This window comes from Lissotriton helveticus, chromosome 10 (assembly GCF_964261635.1).
Source record: "Lissotriton helveticus chromosome 10, aLisHel1.1, whole genome shotgun sequence".
NCBI classification, from domain to species: domain Eukaryota; kingdom Metazoa; phylum Chordata; class Amphibia; order Caudata; family Salamandridae; genus Lissotriton; species Lissotriton helveticus.
Genome location: NC_136071.1, coordinates 122,054,163 through 122,069,250, shown reverse-complemented (window position 1 = coordinate 122,069,250; position 15,088 = coordinate 122,054,163). Strand labels below are relative to the sequence as shown.

General features: G+C 39.9%; 1 protein-coding gene across 1 annotated transcript in view; it reads right to left on the bottom strand.

Annotated features, from left to right (window-relative positions):
* Positions 1-15,088, bottom strand: part of FAM20C (FAM20C golgi associated secretory pathway kinase) — a 327,251-nt gene that overhangs the window by 237,617 nt on the left and 74,546 nt on the right. Inside the window, exon 3 of the mRNA XM_078664903.1 lies at positions 7,855-7,933. Coding sequence (XP_078521029.1) covers positions 7,855-7,933 — 79 coding nt within the window. The remainder of the gene's footprint in view (positions 1-7,854; positions 7,934-15,088) is intronic.

The window sequence follows — 15,088 nt, the reverse complement described above, 5'->3', positions numbered from 1 at the left end:
GCCACGTCGAAAATTCCGCCGCGGTGCTGGGTTTTCAATGAGTCGATGGGTTCGGACAGCGGAGGGCCGTCCTCCGCACACGCCCACCATGATGCATGACGGCTCCCGGCCTTCACGCGCACACAAGGGGTTAAAGTTTGATTTTATCTGTCATTGCCAAACCATATATTCTGGTAGTACAGCCACATGGCTGCTGCCAACTGCTTGCTCAGATGACCCAACTAGTTAACATCACCACCTGCTTCCCCACCAAGGCATTAGTAGTGTCAAAAAAGCTGAAGATGCATCCATGCTTACATCATCTTCTCCCATCCTGTTTCTAGAGCCAGTCATAAATAATGCATGCAGTTTATGTGAGTGCACCCCTGCAGATCTACATTTTCATTACCTTCAGAAATTTAATATAGCCTTATAGCCCACCGTAGAGGACTATACCAGCTATTAAAGGCCCTCGAGGGCCTTTAACAAGGGAGAGGGACTTTAATAGCCGGTATAGCCCAGCTACGAAGGGCTATAAGGCTATTATAATATTCTGCCACTAGAGGGCAGAATGTTCTAACAAAAAAACAAAGCCTTATGGGAGCAGGAGGGGATTGGAATACCCTCAGGCTCCCTGACGCCTGTGTTCACAGCCAAGCTGTGAACAAAGAAACATTGGAATGTTGGAGCTCCAGGCTTATACCAGACATAAGCCCGGAGCACTCCATTGTTTTCAATGGAGCTCCCATAATTCCAATGTTCTAATATAATATACGTCGTTTTGTATAGGTACAATAAGAACCCACCCTCTTAACCAGCACCATTTGCAAGTGATTATATTTTGAAGAGTTCCATCACTAGTTTAGTCAATTTGCTGATGTGATTTGAGACTGGAAAAGGTGGACCTTAATTTACATGTCACATGGATCTTCCATCAGATTTTCCAGGCTGAGATCATAAAAACAGAACAACACCGTGCAATCTTTGCCCAAGGATGCACCAATGTTATGACACCACTATGTGCTCTTGTTGAGCAAGCATGGTGTGTTATCGAATTCAATTCAAGAAATCTTTGTTCGGCCATGCATGGCCATTAAAGATAAAGCAGCAGACACAATTAAAACATACAATTTTCAACATAAAAGAATAAAATACACACAATAATTAAAATAGGAAGTCATACAAACATAAAATGCATTTTCAATAAAAACAGCGATATCAGCTTTTTCCTATTAGAACGGCATTATCGGCAGAGGGAAACCAAACGTCAGCAAATAAGAACAGGTGGTATTGGGGTACGTATGCCTAGGATAGCTATCAGATATAAAACAGCAATCATGCAATATAGACAGAAGAAGTTGGGGAGATTTATAAGAGAGGCTTTGGATAAAACAATTACTAGGACAGCTAAGTAACAGTAAGATTACTGACATGAAGAAGAGCGGCAAAACAAATACTCATGTAGACAGAATGACCATGATGTTTTGGACAGAGGAAACCGAGCTAAAAAATAACCCCTCCATGGATTTTCTAGATCTTACTGCAGCTTTAAGAAAGGAGCTCACCCTAAAACATATAAATGGGGTGTTCAATAATTGTAAGTGGAACAGAGCTTTCTGCAACTAACGTGCCCCAATGTCTTTATGAGGAGCTTGAGAAAATGTCTGCATTGAAGATTGAAAATATTGCAAAAAACATATAATAATTAAATGGAGCAGCGATTGCTCAGCAGTGCCATCACAGGGGCAGGGTGGGGCCGACCCCCCACAAGAAGCCACTTTCTCAGAAAAAATGCAAAAGCTGCCAAACCGTGCCTTCTCTAAAACAGATAAGGAGGGACCTCTCCCAATGTGTGAGATCTAAAGAAAGGTAGAAAGCAGGCTCAGCAGAGGCAAAATATGTATAGAAATTCAGCACTGAGCTTTTTTATAATTCAGTTTGCAACATTCTTTCTTCCCTAAATTGCAGGAAGAGGCACTTGACCAGTAATCTATCCTCTTTCTAATTCTCCTCTGTGTCGTAAATAAAGAAGCCAAACCAAATTCATGGAATGTTTTTGAAATATAACTCTACCACGGAGTAGCATACCCCTTATCCAAACTGAGACAATTCAGAATGATGTCCCTACATAGAGTTGCCTGAGGATTAACCCATAAATAAATCCATAACAGCAAAGTGCCAAGTTTGATATTCATCTAGAGCTGTCTGATCATGGTCAAGTCTTGTGTGACCTGGGACCACTGTTATTTGAGGCTTGTGAGCCCTGTGTCATAATTCTAGGCCACCAGTATCAAATCGTGGCCTAGAGCTGTGTGTTTTGCCCATGTAAATACGTTTTTGGTTGTAGAAATGTGATATTTGCCGAGTGCTGTATGCTTTTGGCCTAACACTGAGTGATTTTCGCTTACCTGTCTGGAATCTTGGCCCAGTGCTATGGTATCTAGGACCACATTGGCCAGTACAATCTTGGGACAGCACTGTATGTCCCTCTGAGGACCTAGATAGAGAAGGCTATTGAAGGAAGTTCAGAGGAGCAGTGTGGCTAATGGTGCCAGTGACATGTCCAAAAGGACTAGGCCATTCACAACAGAGCCTATGTAAAGGCTGACTAAAACAAACCCTAACACAGATTCTGCACCTTTGTACTCAAAGTAAGCCATCTAATAAATGCTTCAGCTCTTTTATGCTTAACTAGAAATAATTATGCTAAAGGATGTTCGTGTAAATGTACTGTCTGTCACATCTTGTTCTTAATGGACAAAATGAATATGTCATGCTAGTTATTCCATGCAACAGCATGCATTCTGTCTAAATCCAGTTTATATATGCATTACAGCACCAACAGAACTTCCTAAACCAGGTATTCAGATATCATCTTGAAAAAACAAATGTCTACACGAAAACAACATTCAGAGCAGGTGGCTTTCTCAATATGTGTTTCAATTTAAGATAATTATACCCATTTAAATCTGAGGTGTTTAATTTGTATTTCAGCAAAGTGGAAATTCATGCATGCTAAATAGAAGACAAATATCAGCATTTTAGAAAACAAACTTTCATTTTGAATAGGTAGAATAGATTTTGGTGTCTTATTTAGACAAATTTCAACTAGGTTTTTTATCTACATATCTTGTGCGCTATTGATGGGCCTAATAATTTGGTTAATACAGGAAAAAGTTAATTAAAAAAGACTTTAAAGGTACATTTACCAATTTTCGTATGTAGGGTTACAAATAATGCTATATACAGCGTCTATATTGTACAGTAATTTTGGCAAATTGATGTCAGACACACTATGGAATACGATCTGAATCAGATTGCTACTTCACTGTGCTGCAAGTCAACCCACCATCTAAACATTTATAGTGTAATTGATTTGAAAGGGATTAAAGAATTTGACATGACATAAATTAACTTTTATCAAAAATACTAGAAAATAAAATTTTGTCCGGTTTATATATGTAGTAGAACATATTTATTAATTTATTGTTTGTCTATACATAGTTTTGTTGAGCTTCTAGTGATTGTGCTTAATGGATACAAGCTCCATAATTAATACCTTCTAACCATTATACAGTTAATGCCCAAACTGAACCAACCTTATCAACCCATCTCTTTACCAGGAGGTGTTTTGGATTGCGGGAAGATTGTCTAAGCATCACCTCACTAGAAAAAACTATGATAATGATGCACTATTCTGACTTAATAACAGTAAGATTTCTCTGCTGACTCTACTTGATCTATCGCTGACTTCTACACTATTTACTAACTTAAACATCAAGAACATTTTTACCGCTAGGGTTTGAAGATCATGTTATGACTTTGCTTGAACCATACCACATACACTGATAGCAGGAAATAAAGATAGGTTGTTACTCTGAAATCTTTTCCCTCTCCTTAAAGGAGATCTTCAATGCTCAATTCTACCAACTTCCCTCTTCGGCATTGGTGCTGAACCTATTTGAGAATCTCAAATCACCTATATTTGGATGAAACAATGTTTACTTGAAATGATTCCTCCTCTGATGACATTTTCCATTTAGCAGAATTCTAGATAGTACCCAGTCTTCACTTATATTTCATTACCTTAAATTTAACATCAGCCAAGCAGGATTTGTCTCACACCATCTTTCCTTTACTCTGACAGATAATTGGCTGGATTCCACATACATCTTAGAAAGTCCAACATCATCGACTTCTCTAAATCTTTCATAACTATGCTACAGAACCTCTTCAAAGTAAAGAAACGCATATATGCCATCTATCGTCTCCAACTTATCCTTTGTAAAAAAAAAAGTTTATCTTGAACAGAAATATCATAGAAAGTGCTCCAAATAATGGCTCTATCTAGAGTTTATTAGGGTAACTCCTTTCTATCTGGAATTGCCAACTTCAACTTGCTTTCCTGAAACTGACACAAATGCCTTAGCACATTGATCTCCAGGAGCATACACTTCAACCCCATCACACCAGTATTGACTTCACTCAGAAGACTCCATACCAGGGGCAGGTATCTCAAAACTAGCTGCTCTAGTGTACAAACTGTTATACTTTGACACTCATCACAAGCCATTCAGACAAGTGAAGGTATTGGGGGATGCAGCCTACTGAGCAAAACTCTTAAGAATATAAAAAAGTGATGGGTGGAATGGTTGGGTTAATCTCAGCCACTGGTAATTACTCTGGGTAGTGATTAATTCAAGCATTCTATCCATCATTGTTTGGTACACTTTAGTGTGTCCCTCTAAGTGGGACGGATATGCCCGGATGTGGGTCCCATGTATTATTGTCTTTCAAAAGAGTTTAAGCAAATGCTTTCTATTAACACTACTTCCCCTCATCTTTCTCATTTACTGCATACGCTACAGAATACTGGGCCTGCAGTATTTTTACTATAATATTCTAATAATTACACCGCTTTGAGAAAGGAGAGCCAATGTTTTGTGATCTGGCTGATTCTGTTTTTGATCCTGGTACATTTGATGACAACACCTGTTGGAATCTGTATTGCATTAAAGTATCTTGATCTGACACTTTCTACAGATTCTTGTGTGCATAACACATGGCATCTAATTGTGGGCACACTGTATGTTTTCCATAAAGTATATATTATTTTACAGGCCCTACTTTACATTTTTGTATCAATATTTTTCCTGTGTACGATCTACTGCTTTTACATTGCCTTTATGCCCAAATTGTTACTCTGTACTACCTATGTTTACTATCTTACTACAACGTAAAGTAAAGTGCTCTGATTCTCTTGAAAAATCTACACTTTAGCCCTTCTGTACATTTTCTACAATTTGTTAGTATTAATTCAACTGTAGCCCCTAACTTTGCATTTCTGTAGCCTCATTATTCATCAATATGAATTGAAAGACTGGATACCTATACATTTATTTTGTAACTGTACTGTAGTTTTTGCATTCTAAGATGTGCTTTTTTTAATCTATGTTCTGTCTCTACGAAAAGCACTCTGAAGTTGAGCCTTAAAGGCACTAATAAATAAATAAGCATGTTAACTTCCCACCGAAGTTGAACGATCATATTCTACATGCAAAAACAAATTCATACTGAGGGAGTATTTCTGAAATATCTCATTCCATCTTTCTAATGCATTTCAATAAATAAAAAGGGTTAGGTTATTGAAGGTTCTTTCCAGTATAAAGACAAGTATGTGGTTAACCATCTTTGTAAAGTAATGGAAAAACTACTAGAAATTGTTAGTTTCCTATTTATGAAAGGAAACATTCTGATTCTTAGAAACAGCTCCTTTTTCTTCAAGAAAATACGACCAATTGTGTTGCCACAGTGAGACACTGGTTACTTTTAAAACTATGAACATTTTGAGCATGAGTTTAAAATGTTTATATTGGATGATCTATGGTCAAATTGGGAATTTTGGTGTGCACTGTACCATTTGTCTACTTCAGTAATAAGTCTGCCCTAACCCACATGTATCGCCCATTGGATTATCAGTAAAACGGAGTACACAAACTGCACACGTAGGGTGACACATCCTGGCAACGGATTTCCATTGGATCTCCTTGAGAATATAGACATTTGAGTGTTTTTAAGTCTTTCTTTTGTGTTTGTAAATGGTGCAATTCATGCGCAATTGATTTACATATGCGCAAACAAGCAATGGTTTTATTCAAGCATGAGCGTTAGTGTTAACATCTAAAGGGTGGGCGGGGTACTTTAACAGATTAGCCTGCAGAGAGCTTTTCAGTTGAATGAGGGGAAGAGCAATCCTTGCAACAGCGAGTTTGCGTTCTAACGAAGCTGTTAGCAGTGTATTATGTGTAGTTGAGTTTTTGGAGGATAAACCCAATAAAGTTGTGGCTGCGTACATCCGGCTAATTGTGAGGGGCGGTGCCACGTGTTGTCAATTTAAAGAGGGGGAAATCAGGTATGAACGGGACGCTTTCCTGTTGTGGTCTAAACTAATTGAGAAGTCCACGCTATCGCAAGAAGTCATGAAGGTATGAGAGTGAGACAGTGTCGCTTTGCATACTAGCACCATGTAGTCAATAGATGGCAGAAGCACGTTTATGAGGGTGAACATTGAGTCGGGTGTGTTGAAGAATGGAAAAGTTAACAAGGGAAGGGAGAGAGAGTGAGGTAGAGGCTCTTTCAGGGCAATTGTTGAAATGTTCAGTTATGTTTATAGAGGGAAAAACGCCAATGCGAGGTTAACCACAACAGCACAATATCACTTTTGTTAATGTTTGCAAAGACAAGGGAGCTTGAATTATTAATTCTTGTTCTTTTATTCGTAGTAAACCCCTGACGAAGGGCCGTCAAAGGCTTGAAGTGCATTGGGTACATTATTTATCATGACCGAGGATGAGTGGTGAATTCTATTGTGCCCAGAAAAAGGCCCGGATGGGCATACCTGTCGCATAAGAAACATTGAAAACACCAACATTGTACGTGTGTAACGACAAGAACAATAAACTAAAGAAATTAAACTCAAATGAAAAATTGGAACAAATATTTCTGAAATTGGAAAATTGGATGATACATTTGTATGAGAATTCTGCTTTCCGCTGTGCGCCTGGTAAAGGAGTGGAATTGCGCTTCATCAAGTATGTTATCTATTGTAATATTCGGCATAAACCGTGAACGGAAACATGGTAAATAGTAGACAATCATAATGGCACATTGACAGTGGTGTGAGAGGGTGCAAAGACACCAGGAGAAAGTGATGCTGTGGCAAGTTCTCCTTGTGTTCCATACATGTCAACACACCTGATGTCGACGAGACTCCATATTTAAAATTGGTTTATTTTAGGGTTACCCTTCAATCGCCAGTAGAATACAATTCAACAGGAAAACAAATTCACCCGATATTTATTTTCAAAATTTCCCCTATCCTGCTTCCAGATGTTGGCCTGTGTGGTACATTCTCATTGAGATTTCTGAGGAAGTGACATCACACACTACATGACTTCCACAGGAAGTGGCATGCCATGATCCTTCACTTTAACTATCGCTCAGTGCATGCTTTCCAAAAAAATCTTTATCAAAACTCAAGGCTGCATCAGAGTAATAAACAGTGACTGATAAGAGGTCTAAAGAAACCAATTACCTAATCTCACAACATCTAAAGGAACATTTATTTTTAAAGATAATTGCTGTGCTTAGATAAATAATGGGGGAGGAAAGCAGCAAGACATTGATGGCAAATATAAATCACGGATTCCCCTAAAAAACAATGCTGGTCCTTTGTAGCTAGGAACAAGATTCTCATAAGTCTTTTGTAATGCAGACACAGGAAAGCAACACACCAGATACGAAATGCTCGCACACATGCAAATGAAGACGGCGAAAAATAGATAATGGTGCAAATAAATGGCTCTTATCACTTACTTCATTGGCTTGAACAAGGCTTGTCCATAATTTTGGAATGTCATAATGAGTTTCAGCTGTGTGCCTCCTGATTTCATAGCTGCAGGGTGAAAAGCATACAAAGGCAATGAATGCAACGAGGAGCAATTTTCCCACATGAAAGAATGTGGATTACATACACTGTTTTATTAAGAAGAAGCAATCGTTTTCTGAAGTCAGATATTGGTTTACAATTTACCTCTGGCGTACAGTGATTTTCTAAAGAGCGCAATGCTGCTCTGCTGGAGAGCTGGCTTTCCAGGAACATCAGCTAGAGGGCTGCATAACCTACAAACCTTGCGGGAAATATTTCTGGATTTTTTGCAAAAACGTGCCTTTTCTTGCACAGAGCATGCGATGGACCCGAGCCATTTTTAAACCATTATTATTGTTTTTCTTATGGAGACATTTTGTAGACTCAGTCACTTAATGATTATTAAATGTATGCAAATCAAGTATATGTAATTTTGTCAGAGTTCAATCAGTTTCCGTTCTGTGCAAAGAATACATTTGTAGATCCAGTACCACACTTAACCGTAAATCATCACTTCACTGTTAGAGAAAAACAATCATGCCCTATATCACACTTACGTTTTCTACTATGAATTCGTCAATTACAGTGATTAAATTTGGAAAATATGAGGGGTGTAATTTATTCCATACCTGTACGTCTCCAGCTCTAAAATGCTTGGGGCCCCATTAGGATGGCGGGCGGTTTGCCCCCACCAGGCCGGCAGTGGCGATCCGCCCGCCATCCTTGCTGCAAAGACCCCCCACCATATTACTATGGCTGGGGGGTCTGCGGCAGATGGAAAGGCGGTCCGCCGCTTTTCCGCCTAGTCAACAAGTCAACCGGGTGGAAAAGGGTTCAATATGGTGGCGGTGTCTGTTAGACACCGCCAGCCATATTAAGATGTGGGCGGGAACATGCATTCCGTGGTGGCATTGCCGCCACGGAAAGGCATGCGGGAATCTCTTGTGGGGGCCCGTTGCAGGGCCCCTGGGACTCTGGTGGGTGGGGAGTGCACATGGGGGTACCTATGGTACCCCCCTGCATTTCAATGTACAACGTGGCAGGCACCGCGTGGTGCCTGTCACGTTGTGCATCGAAAAGCACAACATGCATTTTTTGTATTGTCGCGGGCGGTGTCAGAAATGCGGGATGCGCCCGCCAGTGTGGCGGGCGCATCCTAACGGGATGTGCGGGACCGCCGCACCCTTAGCGGGTGGTCCTAATTCCCACTGGTATGGTGGGCGGACTCAGGCCGCCCGCCATACTAATGAGCCCCTTAGTCTTCAAACACTTGTGAATACGTGCAACATTGAAAATAGTTGGTAAAACTGGAACACCAATTATCTTACCTCATAGACCTCATGTTATGGACCTCCTTAAGAACAACATACTACATAGCAGAATTTAATTCATTTGCCTGTGCTTCAGGATTTTTTTCAGCATGAGATTTTTGAAGGGGGGTAGAGGTTTTTCATCAACTCATTGGTTTTCAGCATTTATTTTATTCCTCCAAGAGATAATATTCTGTACTTTCTAATCCAAACTTTATTTAATCTTTCTGGCACACTCCCATCTCATCTCTTATCAGTAAGTAGAGTGGATAAATGCCATAAACAAAGTACTATATGAATTACTAATACTAGTATATAAAATAATGAACAATTTAACCCTCAACTATCTTGCTAACACAATATTGCATTATCATGCATCTTATAACCTTCATCCTGGTGATCTTAACCTCCTAACTACACCTACAACACTATATGCCTCTTCCAGTTTTCCTGCCTATTACCTCCTAGGCCCCCTTCAATTGAACTGCTTGCATGCACTTACGAGCTGTCATACGATCCTTGGGCTCACTGATATTCTTCGAGATCATGTTGAAAGAACAACTACAATGGGCAAAACGAACTGGATATCCAATTGGTCTATTGTATATCTGCTTATAGTATGCCTCCTGGAATCAACATATGTCATTAGCTAGAGAGAGTTTGGTGGACGGAATACTCTGGCAAATCGTGATGGAGATCCTGTTTGCCGTAATACAAGTGCCCGAGGCTATAATGCACTTTTAGTAAGGAGGGCAGAACATCTACCATTGTTTGTGACTGAGTATGCCACCTTCCAAATCTAAATAGGGCCCTTACCTTGTAATGTCCTCATGCTACATCTTGGTCTAGCCAATTACAACAAGATACCGGATTAGTTAATCATGACTAATCTGTCCAATTAGCTTTACATGTAACTAATCTTATCTGCTCTGTCCTTTTACGTCTCAGATGTTTTGCACATTTCTGATTCAAACAATATGCTGCTGTAACTATCCAAATAAATCAATAACATGGAGGAAGAAAGCAAAGATATTCTCCTAATGTACCTCGAAAGGTACGATTCTCAGTGATGCACAGCACTCTAGGTGGCCCACACAGTGCAATGGCTAGTAAATGATCCCTTTAAGTAGATGCAATATTGCCTTATCAAAAATCACAATCTTCCTCTGTCAGGACCTCTCATGATCAGTAAGACTTGTATATATTTTCACCAGTGGGCCTATCCGAACAATCACATACACGGCCTCCCTGTTTAAGAATTCATAAAGGCTGGTTCCTGTTAATTTCTTTCAGTGCAAAAGGCTGCAAAACAGTGGTTCTACGCCCTTGGAGAGTTAAAGTAGATGACGAGAAACAAGCCATCTCTCCTTGCCTTCTGAACAACACACAAATGGCTTCCATTGTGTTTTCAGAATGTCATGCACAGTTTATATATCCCTTTTCCTAAACTGTACATGAAAGCCAAGTTTAAAATCGGTGGGAATTTTAAGCCTGCAAATTCTGGGTGCACCATGTAGAAGAGAATGACATCCCTAATATTTAGATTACTACGCCTTTACAATGACAGGATACAAAGGTGTGTTTCCCTGCATGGATTAAAATAACTTTTGTTAAGGTAAAATTATACATTTGTCACACATCCACATATGTGGCAGACTTCATCCGCATACTGCTATAAAATTTAACAGATATCAAATTCAGTACTAAATAAGGATCCTTGTTAATTAGACTGCAAATATGCCTGTAGTAAACATTGCTTAACTGTGCATGTCAGTCTCGACAGCACTTGAAATAGATCTTGTATGGTGTTGCTTCTTCGTTGACAGTGACTACCTTTGATGAGAGGTGAAAAACCCCTACAGGAAAAGAAACTAGGGTTTGCCTTGCTGGCAGGAAGTAGTGAGGAGGTACTTCCAGGTCACCCACTATTACAAATAGTAGGATGTAGGAGAGCGGAGTGGACAGCACCAGTAGGCTGTAACACAAAGACCAGGCTGGGGAGTGGGCATTCAGCATGAGGAAGACAAACAGGATGTTAGTGGTAGGGAAACCTTTGATGTTGGTCTGTTTTCAGCTAAATTGCTGGCTAATGTGCCAGATCTCCTTCTATGGCCTTTTTTTTCCTTGAGGCAATGGAGTACCCTGAGAACACACAAACATGGCCTAGTGAACCAGAAACAATTCTTAAGTGTCCTGTGATTGGTTGGATAAGGTCTCAGTACAGAGTTTCTTTATTGTGTCTTGACTTTTAATCAATCATAGTCACACATGTTCATTTTACAAATTCAACCTAGCAGTTGGTTTATCACTTGGTATTTCTTTCCTTATCCTCAAGGATTAGAAATGTTTTGAAGATTTAGTAGAATTTCAAATTACAAAAGTTGACATTCTCAACTTCACAGCTTTACAATCCACCCCAAGGATGCCCATACAGCACTTAATTTGTAAAAGAATAAGAAGTGGAGCCCAAAGTGTTGTTTAGAAGCCAAAAGTCGGTGCAACTGAAGGTCCGGGTATCAGCTATCAAGGCTTCATAGACATGATGTCACCTCATGCCTTTTTAATACACCACCCTATACCCTCTGACACTTTATCTCACTCTTGCAACTTCTGTTTTATTCCTGCTTTCTCCCTTTGACAATCTTCTTTGTCCTTTGCTTCCTTCTTTTTACCTTTTTGTGTTTTTTTCTCTTGCTCTCTAGAGGAAAAATGAGTGCCGGTCATCAAAAATGAGTGCTGCCTGCAACCACAGGCTCTAATTAAGTGCTCTGCCCACAAGCACAGAGAATACATTTGAACAAAGAGAAAAAACATTATTCTGGTTAGGAACAAATGCCACACAAATAATTCTCACCCTCTAAGACTTCATTCTAAGAGAACCACTAAGCTGAGCAACAATTTCCCCAATAGTATAATATGAGAAAGACAGTCTGTTCAACATCCTTCTTCCTTGCTTCCCTTGGTTAGCTCTTTACAAAAGAACAATTTAACTCAGGTTATGATAATTTGTAGATAATTTAAAGTCTAAAAGTCAGGTTTTATAGTGATTAAATTCATACTTTATTTGCATCTAGATTAGAATTTATTTTACAACACATCTATTCATTTTCAGTGGTAGTCTTGCATCAATCCTAAAATGAATGTTTCCAATAAGAATGCTCTTAACTCAATACAATGATGTAGTACAATGTGATATCTTAGAAAGATCCTGCGACAGAAGTACCTAAATTGTGTTCTTTTTAAGAAGGATCTACTATGTTGAGTTGCCTTGTACCCAGCACTATTTGTATCACGACTCTTATGAACAAAAAGGAAAACCTGTGTCATTGGGGACCCTGGAGTTGTGAAACGAAAGCTGCTTCCATGCTATAGTCAAATGTGCCAGAATCAAGTTTATTACAGTCATTATTTCATTGACTCACATGAATGTTTGGTGCATGACAATAGTGGGGAACACCGGGATGGAGTACCAGGAATTCCAACCTACAGATGCTGACCAGCAGTTAGTAGCAATTAACCTCAACTTATCCATCACACCTTGGGAGTAGTTCTATTGACAATAAAATATTCTCAAAAGCATACAAGAAGTTATTCTGTATTATGCTGTATAAACCCTATTCGACCTTGTGGTCTATTAGCTTGTTTATAAAATCCCTTATCGGCATTAAAGGTTCACATTATAGGTTAACTCTCAAGCATCCTATTTGCTAGGTTCTGCAAAGAATTGAGAAATCATCATTCATGTGAGGGATTGTCTGAAACTGGTGGTGTGTCACTTTCTTGCATGTAATACATCACATGACTAATATTGCATCCAGTGCAGCAATCGATCACTAGATTGCATGGTAAGTATATAATTACATTTGTAACTACACCTACATTTTAATCTCTCAACATAAATATAGGTAGAGTTAAGAAAAATAAATATATACTTCCCTTACAATATAGAAATATGACGATGCAGTGGATGTAATATTGTTGTAGGTTGAAGGTAAAGGTAAAGGAATTACCACATGGAAAAAATGGAAGTGGCAGAGTTCAATAACTGTGTTTTCTAATAGCAGGACCTCTAAGGACACCAACAAAAACATGTCCAAGATATTGCCTTTAGACCCAAAATCCCGCAGCAAGGTTTTAAAATGAGTCTTTGTGCTTGAAAACAGCCCTTACGGCCTAGAATAAAATCACGCTAGTAAACCCGAGGCCTCATATTCACTGTGCACTGATTTCTAGATTTGCAGTCAGGAGTTGAGGTCATTTCAAGTCTCAGACAGCAAACACAAAGTCTGTGATGATAGTTTTGGTCTCACCTTTTCATGCATACTAAAGTAACAGGCATATTACTCTTGCATTAATATGTATTGAAATGTCCCTAGAGCAAACTGAGTCTAATGAAGGGACTTACAATGTCAACAGGCTCTTCCCCTGAACACACCTCAAGTATGAGAGCATATTAACCTGTATGATTGTGCGCCTGATTTAAATAGATCTTGGTGGTATTACCATTGTCCCCCCACAACGGGTCCCAAGTACTCTGTTGAGCTGACGACGGAACGCCTGCCGTATTTAGATGTTACAGCTATGGAGAGAATGAATGAATGAATAAATATAGCCTCATAAAGTGCGAACTTTGCCCAGAGGCATTAAGGCGCTGCGGAAAGGGCCATCAGACAAATATACACGTAAGTCTCACACCAATAGACTGGTGAAGAGCCAGGTCTTCAGGGCCTTGTGAAAGAGAGAGTAAGACACTTGTCCAGAAATTGAAAAAGGGAGGGAATTCCAGACCCTAGGAGCGGCAACAGGGACGGCTCTGCCCCCCATCTGGCTCTCTCTCTTGAACCTGGGAACTACCAACAGATGTTTACTGGCAGATCTTAACTGCTTGGTAGGAACATATCGTCGGAAGAGCCCTTTAATGCCTTCCGAACCTAGATTGTAGAAGGCCTTGTGAGTAAGACAAAGAGTCTTAAACAGAATTCTCTGGTTTAGAAGGTGTCAATGCAGCTCACTGATAGAAGCCGACACTGAATGGGATTTAGGAAGGCCCATCAATCACCAGCCTGGCTGCAGTGTTCTGCACCAGCTGCAGATGATGAACAAGCCCCTTGTTAATACCCAAATAGAGGTCATTACGATACTTCAGTCTAGATAGTACTAGGGCAACGACTGCCTGCTTTCGAGAGGTGAAAGAGAGAAATTGCGAGATTTTCCTGAGATTACTGATGATCCCAAAACAGGTAGACACCGTTCTATTGATCTGGGGGCCCAGGGAGAGGGAATTGTCCACTATAACACCAAGACTCTTTCCTAGGGACACTTGGCAAGGGCCAAGCATATCAGGCCACCAGGCATTGGACCAGATATGCTGTTGGTTTCCAAAGATCCAAACCTCTGTTTTGTTCCAGTTAAGTCTAAGATAGTTCTCTACCATCCAAGAGGAAACTGCCTGCATGCAGTTTTTAAAATTGGTAGCAGATGCCTCTATGCTGTTGGTGATAGACACCATAATTTGGGTATCGTCAGCATAGGACAGCGCCTCCAATCCGAAGGATTTAACAACCCTGGCCAGAGGGGCAACATAAATGCAGAGGTGGCGGTCTTCTCTGCTGGCTGACAGCCCAACATCACTGTCAGGCCGGCGGCATTGCGCCAAGCTGATTTAGATGTTCCTGTTGTGCTGGTGGTGTCCTGGCAGCAGAGCTGTGACATAGTGAGGTCATGGGGGTGTGGAGACAGGTAAGTACTGATTATTTTCATCTAAATTCACATATATGTCGTGTATATGTCAATATGTATATGTATGTAATGTGTACTGCCTATATCAATGACAAGTAGCATAGCACGCCATCAACATGCATGCACAATTGTA